We start from the raw sequence: 11,139 nt of genomic DNA on the forward strand, positions 1-11,139 counted from the left end.
TTATCATTTGTTTGCATTTATTATTGAATAATACTTTGTGCATGTCACTTATGTCTACTTAGGTTGCAAATGTTCTTGCTGCTTTTATTCCATCTCTATAGGCCATAATCAGCATTTCTCAATCAATTTTATTTCGATTACAGGTTGTTGTTTGTTGCAAATATAGTGGTAATGGCCAACAGGACAATTGATTCTTTTTTCAAGAAAAGACGTCTAGAACCAAGTGGAAGTGGTGAAATTCCTTGTCCTCTTCGTGATTCTTCTCCTAAGCATCAAACAAAGAAATTTTGTAGAGCTGAATCATTAGAGTTTGATATTTCATCCATAGAACGTGATCCTGGAAAGAGAAAATCCATTTGGGAATATCTAGAGCATCAAAGGGATGAGGTACGGAGAGCATATATTAAGTTTGGGCCATACCAACCTGAGCTTCCGATTGAATCAATGGTTGTTGACAAGAAGGGCCGACGTTTCCTTTTCTCTTGGTATAAATTGTTTCCAGATTGGTTGGAATTTTCTCCAACAAAGAATGCTGCCTTTTGTCTTCCTTGCTCACTTTTTTCCAAGCCAACGGACCGTTTTGGATCAATGGCCTTCACAACTAGTGGATTTAGATCATGGAAGAAGGTAAATGATGGAAAAAATTGTGCTTTTTTAAATCACATTGGAAAAGATCCTAACTCATCACACAAAGTGGCAATGCAATGCTATCATGATTTGGGAAACTCATTGCAACATCTTGACAAAATTATTGAGAAGCAAAATTCTGAGCAGGTTGCAAAAAATCGGTTGCAACTTCAAGTTTCCATAGATGCTGCAAAATGGTGTGCATTTCAAGCGGTGGCTTTTAGGGGTCATGATGAAAGTTTAGATTCTAACAATCGAGGTAATTTTATTGAGTTGATCAAGCATGTGTCTTCTTATAATGAAAAAGTGGCTGCTGTGGTTCTTGATAATGCTCCTCGAAATGCATCTTATACTTCTCCTACGATCCAAAAGGAGATATTGTCCTTCTTATTATTATGAAAAAGTGGCTTTTAGGGGTCATGATGGATTCTAACAATCTTGATCAAGCATGTGTCTTCTTATAATGAAAAAGTGGCTGCTGTGGTTCTTGATAATGCTCCTCGAAATGCATCTTATACTTCTCCTACGATCCAAAAGGAGATATTGTCCATTTGGTCGATCAAGATACAAAAGCATATTCGAGAGGAGATTAGTGATTCAAAATTTTCTATACTTGTTGATGAGGCTCAAGATAGATCAAAAAGAGAGCAAATGGCTATTGTTCTTAGATTTGTGGACAAGCAAGGCTATATTCGAGAGAGATTTTTTGACATTGTTCATGTGCACGAAACCAATTCCTTGACTTTGAAGAAGGAGATATGTGATGTCCTTTCTCGCCATAATCTTAGTGTGCAAAACATTCGTGGCCAAGGATATGATGGAGCTAGTAACATGCGTGGAGAATGGAATGGACTGCAAGCATTATTTATTCAGGAGTGCCCCTATGCATATTATATTCACTGTTTTGCTCATCGACTGCAATTAACATTGGTAGCAACATCTCAAGAGGTAATTCCTGTGGAACAATTCTTTACAAACTTATCTCTTCTTATAAATTTAGTTTCATCTTCTTGCAAACGGGTGGACCAACTTAGAGTTGCTAGAGCTGCTAGAATTGCTGAATTGATTGCTATTGATGAACTTGAGACTGGTAGGGGTCAGAATCAGATGGGTACCTTAAAACGGCCAGGGACTACAAGATGGGGGTCTCATTTTAGTTCTATCTGTAGCTTATTCACAGAATATGAAGACATTTGCTCTGTCCTAATTGATGTTATCAATTATGGAAATACATCAACTCAAAGAAGTGAAGCTGACAGAGTTTATGATTTCATGACATCCTTTGATTTTGTTCTTGTTATGCATATGATGAGGGACATTTTAGGATTTGCACAAGTACTTTCTCAAGCTTTACAATGCAAATCTCAAGATATTTTGAATGCCCTTAAATTGGTTTCAGAAACAAAGGATGGACTTCAAAGTTACAGAGATAATGGATGGAATGAATTGTTACCAATGTAAAGACATTTTGTGATGCACGAAATATAGAGAGACCTGATATGAATGTCATTTATAAAGCAGGTCGAGGAAGAATTTGAAAACAAAATGATCCAATTACCATGGAGCATCACTACAGGATTGATGTGTTTTTGGCAACGGTTGATTCTCAAATACTTGAAATGAAGAATAGGTTTAAAGAAGATGTAATAGAGTTGCTTATTCTTAGTTCAGCATTGCACCCCAAAGATAATTTTAGGCTTTCAATAATGAACAAATTTGTCAACTTGCAAACAAGTTTTATTCAGCTGACTTCACAGATCAAGAGAAGTTACACTTAAGAACTCAATTAGAGCTTTTCCAGATTGAGTTTTCCTGTAATTCTCAGCTTCAAAATTTGTCATCACTTCAGGAGTTGTGCCAAGTGTTAGCGAAGACAAGAAAGTCAATGTGCTATACTCTTATTGATAGATTGATTCATCTTATTTTGACTCTTCCTGTTTCAACAGCTACAACAGAATGTGCATTTTCTGCTATGAAAATCATCAAGACTTGTTTGCGTTCTAGGATGGAGGAAGACTTTCTTGCCAACTCTATGATAATGTATATTGAGAAAGAAATTGCTAGAACTTTTGATGTAAATTCAATCATTGATAACTTTGATAAAATTAAAAGTCGTCGTGCACAATTTCATATGTCCCACACAGTCAAATAGATTTGTAAATATGATAATATTTTTGTATATATGAAGCGTATAAGTAATTTTCATTCTATATAAGGTTGTTTCTAATCTTGTGGTATATATGTTCACATTATTTTTTTTTTTGACTTTCATTGCTGTAGACTCGGCCCCTCAAAGATAATTCCTAGCTCCACCACTGACGTTAGATGTTGTTGTTCAGTCTTTCTGCTTTCTACCTATAGTTGTCTAGATAACGTATAGGATTACTCAGCAATGTGTCTCCATTAAAATCTATATTCTGAAATTGAACTTTATAATTGAAAATTTGTAAGCACTGCCGTAGATAACGATGTAGAAACTAGAAATGAGATAACAAATGGCTAAGGTGGGTGGCTACAGTCTGCCAAGAGCGTGCAACTCTAGAAGTTAAAGCAACAAGCTAATCAGAAAAAAGTTTAAGTAGCAAGCTATAAAGAAACTCCAGAAGTTAAGCAGTAAGCTATAAAAAAACTGCAATCAGCACTGCTCCTGCCCTTGCTCCACCTCGTGCCCCTGCTTCTCCTTCCAAGGGGGCGTAGCTACAACCCGGCGCATTGGACCATCATGGCAGCCGTGGTGGACACAACGGCCAGTGTAGGTGCCGAATTCCTTGTACCGGTAAGTTTGCACACAGTGCCAGTGGCGTACAGCTCCACCGGCTCCACTAGCGGTAGCGGCCGCTGTAGCTTCAACGGCTGCTTCGGCTCCAGTGGCGGTAGTTGCTACCGTAGCTAGTGTAGCACCGGTTGTTGCTGCAGCTGCAGCCTCGATGTGCTCTCTTCTGATAGCGCCAGCCTCAAGATCCTCCTCTCTAATAGCGGCTGCCGCTGGCTCCTCAGCAATGGGAGGTGTATCATACCCTTGGCAATAGATGAATAATCGACGACTGCATCGTCAGGCTTAATTGGACTTGATGATAATAGATGAATAATCGATGTGCTCTCCTCAGCAAGGGTAACATGGTTATTTTTTTTTTATGAAAATTGTTTTTTATACCTTTTTTAGACACCTATGTATTCATTGAAATGACTTTTTTAATAGTAAATAAAAATGCATGAGTAATTCTAAAAAAATCTGATTTTTAAGAATCAGTTTTACGAAATCAATTTTTACAAAATCATACTCAGTTGAGAACAGATCCGTAGTATTGGGGATCCATTGATCTATCTTTATATTATTACTCTTTTCCTGGTTTATCATCATGACTTAAAAATCATCATCTAATAGCATGTTTCTTAATTGGTAATGGAGGCTTCTTTTTTACAGCTCGCTCTCATGGCTGATTACTTTGGTTTGCCTATGATCTTATGAAGTTCGGGCTTTGTAATAAATAAAGGATAGAACTACAACAAATGTATGTCTATGAGCAATTGTCCATTCAATCACGTTACATAAAATTCAAAAAAGTGGATGGAGATTTAACTATTACACATGTTCCTTTGCAAATTGTTGGGAGAATAATTCCATGTTGTTTATCATTATCCATTTGCTGGTATTTTTAGTTATCTAAAATTTTTTGTTTGAGCAATCTCGATTGTTCAAAATTCTTCACTATTCTTGGTTCTCCCTACTATATGTTAGGCCTTGAAATCGTATCAAAAAAAGGGAGCTAATAATTTTGTGTAAAAAAAAAAACTAGAAAGTCATTATATATTTCTTTTCCTCTCACCTTTTCGTATGTGTATTTTGCATTTTCTTTTATATTCTCTTTTCCTCTCTCCATTTCATCCTTTGTGTATTTTGCATTTTTTTCCCACCCTAAATAAAAGAGTAGCATTCTAACATGCGTAATAATTAGGGACAGATTTTTGTCTAGAGCTGCTTTATTTTTACTAGTAGAAAACTCATACCCTATGGGTAGAGTGTGCAAAGTGCATAGAACTCCTGAATAATGACTCTTGCAAAAAACATTTAATTCAACTCGTATGAAAGCTCAGAAGCTAAGCAATAAATATCTCTGATGCCAGCAACTATAAATAATCTCTCATAAGAAAGTTCAACCCAACTAATAGACTAAACAATCCCCTTGCCAAAAAGCCTAATCTTGCATAATAGTAATAACTAACACAAAAGAGATTTGAAACACTTTTCTAACAAAATCCCTATCCAATTGAATGGAAATGGTCAAAGATAGTGCTAAAAAAGATAGAGCTTAATAATCTACCTTTTTTTATGCATTACAATATTTACCGAATATTATCATATATACATATAAATTTTTTTAAACATTGATATAGTAATTCAATTTTTATAATACAATAATTTTTTATTATAAATATGAATAATATGTAAAACTGTTGTTAATAGCTAATCCCAATAAAAATTATTTGTACTAATGCACGGGCTAAAAACTAATTTTATTTCATAAATGATGTGTGCCACTGCTTCATATTACTAATTATGCGTACATTATTATTGTCTAATACTATTTACGAATTTAATGCTATTTACTATTAATTATGTATATATTAATTTTGTTTTATTTTGTTTGAACGTTTTGTTTGAACTTTACAATTTTTATTTTTTATTTTGCCAATCGTGCCCCTTAACTTTTAGAGTGATTGCTACCTGCAACCAAACAGGTAGAGCCTTAAATGGGTGCATTGTATTAGAGGTTGTAAATGAAATGAAAAATGTCCACAAGTTTTTTGTCCCTTTTGTTTTTGGTGGGGAAGAGGATAATGAAAATAACAATTTAGATACACTTCAAGATTGAGGTTTATTAGTTAATCTCCAACTTTGAGTCAAACACTTGAGTAAATTAGTTATTGGTTACTTTTAGTTCTACTACTTGATTTTTAGTCAAACACTATTACTTGAGTAAATAAGTTATTGGTTACTTTAACACTTTAGTGCTATACTTGATTTTCAATCACGCATGGCCTTATCTGCTCGAGCCCGGTCTAGGAACTTGTAGACCAAGAAGACAAAAAATGTGCAGGAGAGCACGTTCACAGGAATAGCCCACCACTTGGCAGTACCCGTCTTCTTGCTCTCATCTTTATCAATTGTGTATTCAATGACGGTGATTGCAGCCTCCAAACCAAGTTTGGTAACCCCTATTGTCAACTCAGTGATGATACATCGCATGGCATCTCTGAAACAGGCCCTTGGCTGCACAACATCAGGTACTTCTTGTTCGTCCACGAGTTGGATAAGCTCATGGGAATGTTCTGCCATTTCAAGTTCGGGGCTGGAATGTGAAAATTTAGAGTTTTTGGATAAGTATATCTAATTAAGATCTTTACGAGCAATCTTGCTAGTATACTAACAATTAGTGGTTTTCCTTGCTTTATTCAACATCTATTCTACAACTGGCATTTATGGTAAGTGCCCAAATGATTGAATAAAGAGAAGTATACTTTGGTATTCTTGACCGTACAACAAGCTAATGTTGCATTGTGACAGCCCCACCTTCCCCTAAGGCGAACCAAAGGGGTTAGCGGACTGTCTGCCCAACTCTCGTCAGGACTAACGGTTCGGTATAGAGCGAGCTAATACATTCCGGAACTTACAAACGCGTGTAAACAGGTCAAAATGTCAAAATTCAAAAAAATGAAACCGGAGTCGGCTATGAATAGTAACCGACCCGTCAGAACCCAACCAAATATCAAGCAAACATTCACATCTTGAAATTTAGCATTTACAAGCCAAAGTGGCATACAAAGTATTCAAAAGTGGATACATGTCTGGTTTGCCAAATCAAAAGAGAAATGGTCCCAAAAGTACGTTTGAAGTTTCAATCAAGGAGCTATACAAAAATATGTCCAACTAGTTCAATTCGGCAACCAACTATCAATTGCAGTCCAAAAGTATTTATTTTCCTGTAAGGAAAACAAAAGGAATAGGGTGAGCTTACGCCCAGTGAGATAATACCACTCAATCAGCAAAGTTCACATAAGCATAAAGCTTTTCATTTCAATTCATCAAAAGTAAGCAAAGGCACACATTAATGGTGGAGCTAAAAAGGATACGGGCGGCTCTCAAGAGTCCTTTTCCTCGTTTGCATTCTTGATCGAACCTCATTGACTCTCTGTCAATGTTTAAAAGTAACCAACCGTAGACTCCACTTTACTTCCATTCCTTCCACCCAACATACCCCTACCGGGCCAAATTCCAAACACTTGCACTGTGGTATTACTCGAGTATACCGGAATCGAGAGTCTCTCATACTACAAGATTCCATATAACAGTCCCCAAGGTTCATTAATTGGCACGACCAAATCCTCGCCGGCTCGATTCAATCAATTACCAACGGTTGAGCTCAATGGTAACAATCATGGTTGTTGGATACTCGTTCAATCGACACCAAGTCAAGTACTTTTCATTTCATGTAACATTCCAATAACATGAGAAATAAGTGAGAGTGATAAAGTACACCCTCACTTCAATCAATATCGATGGTGCAATAACATTTAACTCATCAAGTTCAAGTATCAAAGCCATATAGTAACACACAAGTGAGTAGTACACTCACCAAGCTCGAAAGTGATATTTCATGCACTTCTGTCAAAGGAACGTCGTGAACCACCGTCACGCCCTAAAACACGCAAACAAGTACAATGAGACTCGATAATGAGTCATAAACCAATGCCAAATATTCCCAAAATAGGGTTCCATAAGCACACACAAGCAATAGAGGAAACCAGAAAATCCGGAAATGGAACTAGCTTTAACCCTGAAAAAAACAGACGAATGATGTCATTTTGCGGTAATGGCACCAAAGGCACTACGATTATCGGATGAAGGTCCAAGACCCACAGTTTCGAAGCTAAGAGATACGGCTACAATATTTCAGAAGGTCACTTAACCCATTTTCGAGTGTAACCAGGTCAAAAATGCAATCTACTAGACCAGAACCGTAAAAACAGTTTCACAGAACGCATTCTAGTACAAACATCATAAATCAGCCTACCTAAGTCCAAATCCAGAAATACCAAAGCCATCTGAAAGCTAAGAAACAGGGTTACATTTCATGAGAAGACCTCAACAACCAATTCGGAAGCATTTCCAACTAAAATAACCAATTACAGAAGCAATTCCCAAATTCGGGTAAAACCAGGGCAGCAAGGGTAATTCCATCTTTTCTCAAGTTACGCTACTCCGATTGACCTGAAATTTTGTAGGCACCACTAAAATATCATTCCATACAAATTTCATGTTTTAACCCAAGGCCAATTCAGCCTCTAACTATGAGCTACCAAACCGGGCAGAATGTAATTCCAAGAACCCTAACTTTCCAATTTTTCTTCCAAAACAGAAATTGCTTGCAATTAACCACTTTTTCCACCTTCTAGCTTCCTTACATACCATTTCCAATCATCATACATAACCACATAATCATATTCATATGAAAACAGAAAAATCCCCAATAATTACAAAATTTCACCAATTCAACCAAAATCAAGATATAAACCATAAAATTGCATCTTATACTACCACTAATCATGGATTAAACATCATTAGAGGGAGGAGAGGGGTCCTTCTCAACTTACCTTAGCAACACAAGAGGGAGAGCAACTAATCACTTTAGCCTTCCAAACAACTCCACAAAACACCTCACTATCACTCCCTTAAGGGTTTCGATGGAGCAAAACCAAGATTCAATGGTTGATTTGGTAGATTGGAGCAAGATTGAAGCCAAAAACTTGAAGAGTTTTCTTTCTTTTGTTGCTTGAAGAGGTCGGCTATGAGGAGGAAGAAAAATGGTGAATTTTTGATATTTTTTTTTGATTTATTTGGTCAATTGGTAAGAAAATGAATAGTGGTTATAAGGTACAACCAACCAAATGGTGACACTTGTCACCCTATTTAATGCATACATATCCTTTTGTTCCCTCTCACACCAATCTATATAACAACCTCTAATAATCTCTTAGCACCCGGTAATTTAAACTCAATATCCAAAACTTAACCTAGTTGACCGAATTTTTCTGAACTTTTCGCCCTAGTGGGTCCCACGTCCGGTATACGCTCTTAATTTCTCAAAACCTATTCGATACTAGAAAAATTATCTAAAAACTATATCTACTCATAAAAATTATCTAGAAAATTTTTCGGATACAGAAAGTGCAGAAAATAAGCCATTGAATATAATAAAACCCTAAAATGGAAAAATTACGGGCTCTCACATGCATTGTCAAAGCTGTGGAAGAATCAATGAAGGTTAAAAGTCTTTAACAAAGAGGATTTCAAGTAAATGCCAAGACAGTAAATACATATTGTCATTGAAGTGTTCTAAATGATGAATAAATGCTCCTTCTTACTTGTCCATTATATGACTCAATTGCAAGGATACTTCAATGAGCAACTAATTTAGACAAAACTGTTAGGATCCAAACGCGGAATAAACAACTATTGAGACATCAAGTGCACAACAATTTAATGAGAAACAAGCCACAAGCATAAAAGATAGACGACACACAATATTTAACGTGGTTCGGCTCCACCATTGAGCCTATGTCCACGGAGATAAACTCATTTTTTATTATAAGAGAAAAATCCTATATAAGAATACAACTTGAATTCAAATCCAACGCTTGTATACCATCTCTCATCTCTCAAGAACCCTCTCTCATCTCATGTATAAGGCTACATGTCGCCTTTAGTGTGCCCTTGTGTATGTCCCTTGTAGTATACCAGTCCACCTATTTATAGATAACATTATTTGGTTAAAAATTAAATAACAATTGGAAACCAATTCTAATTCCTAGACTTGTACGGAGTAGGAAATAACTTCTAATTCTAAACTAAATAGAATATTCCTTGGCTACTACTTCAAGTAACTAAAACCAATTAGAAAAATAGTTACTTCCAAAAAAAAAAAAAAGAAACCTGTCTAAAAGAAATTAAGTCAACTTCCTAACAAAAACTCACTTTGCAATCCGCAGCTCGAAATGCAATTCTTAGTGAACAAAATGACTTTCTTCTATTTAAATGTCTGACAGAGGACCGGCAAATTTTTGAAAGGCAAATTTGAAAATATTGCTGAAAAAAAATTGAGGCTCTATCAAATGTTTACATATATGAAAATTTTCATTTTTACAATATCCGACAACACACCTTGAAGGTTTTTTTTTTAATAATCTCTATCTTTTCCTCTCTTACAGTAATTCTTACGAACAACAAGAGTTATATCTGCAAAATTTTATTTTCATTTTGATGATTAGCCAGGCTTTTCCTAGTTTGTAATCATGACTTAAAAAGCATCTAATATATATGTAGCACATTTCTTTAGTAATGGAGACTTCTTTAGTTGTACAGCTCGTTCTCAGGGCTGATTAATTTAGTTTCCCTATAATCTTATGACATTTGTTTTTTTTTTTTTAATAAAATAGAAGCCAATATTATTAATAAACTAGTTAAAAATCATCCAACAAAATTTGCTTGACAAAGAAAATTGCATTATGTGGCAAAACATACATTGAACATATCATAGATATATTTGATATGAAAAATCATCAGATTTAACAGAGTTATAAAGTAAGAGTACGTTGTAAACCATCACATCTGATTAATTGCACAAACTGCTCCGTAAATCTACATGTCTATTCCTTCAAATATACTATCCAACTAGTTCAAGTTTAAAAATGATATTGAGATCTGTCAAGAAGATCTAAGAAATTTCAAATCTAACATGTAAATCTGAAAAAACTCTTAAATCCAAGAAAAAGTAACAAAAATTTAAATAAAACTCCACTAGCATAGTTTAGGAGAGAAGAAAACTCTCACTAGTAAATATTAGGAGAGAGAAAACTCTCACAAGCATATCTTCACAAAGATTTTGTTAAATATGAAATAAAAACAAAGAAAGAAGAAGGAAGACCTTGTCTTAATGCCAAGATCTCTCTCATAAGACGTTTGGTTTTTTTTTTGTATAAATAAGGAAAATAACTAGAGCGCAATGACGGATCCAAGGGGGGATTGAGGGGGGCCATGAGTTTTGAAATTTTTAATTTATAATATGTAAATATATGTATAAAACAAAGTTAACCCCCCTAATTTTTTACAATTTTAGTTTATATTATGATAGTTTATATATATATATATATATATATATATCTGTGTGTGTGTATGAATTAGGCATGTTTGATTTGATTTTTTTTTTAAAAAGTTATTTATTTTTTTATTGTGCTAATTATTTAACGTTCAAAAAATTAAACATATAATTTGATAATCCATAGTAAATTGACCCAATTTGATATATTATAATAAAAGACTCAATTCATAATTATCAATGGATTAAAACAAAAATAATTACTTTATTGGTCCATATACAAATATACAACTTAGCCTAATTGATAAATATTTAAAATTAGTGATCTATCCTCTTGTTGACCCATATACAAATATAC

The 11,139-nt window shown here is 34.9% G+C and overlaps 1 protein-coding gene across 1 annotated transcript; it reads left to right on the forward strand.

Moving 5' to 3' along the window:
* Window positions 1–171: 171 nt before the first annotated feature.
* LOC113757780 (zinc finger MYM-type protein 1-like) lies at window positions 172–2,088 on the forward strand. The gene is made up of 2 exons (XM_027300891.1): window positions 172–886; window positions 1,100–2,088. The coding sequence occupies exons 1-2, from the start codon at window positions 172–174 to the stop codon at window positions 2,086–2,088; spliced, it is 1,704 nt and encodes a 567-aa protein (XP_027156692.1).
* The last annotated feature ends 9,051 nt before the right edge of the window (window positions 2,089–11,139 follow it).

Source organism: Coffea eugenioides, chromosome 2 (genome assembly GCF_003713205.1).
Source record: "Coffea eugenioides isolate CCC68of chromosome 2, Ceug_1.0, whole genome shotgun sequence".
In the NCBI taxonomy this organism is placed as follows: domain Eukaryota; kingdom Viridiplantae; phylum Streptophyta; class Magnoliopsida; order Gentianales; family Rubiaceae; genus Coffea; species Coffea eugenioides.

Coding starts and splice junctions, on each gene's coding strand:
- LOC113757780 (XM_027300891.1), top strand. CDS start 172: ATGGCCAACAGGACAATTGATTCTTTTTTCAAGAAAAGACGTCTAGAA. Junction 887..1,099: donor TTTAGATTCTAACAATCGAG/GTAATTTTATTG, acceptor ATAATGAAAAAG/TGGCTGCTGTGGTTCTTGAT.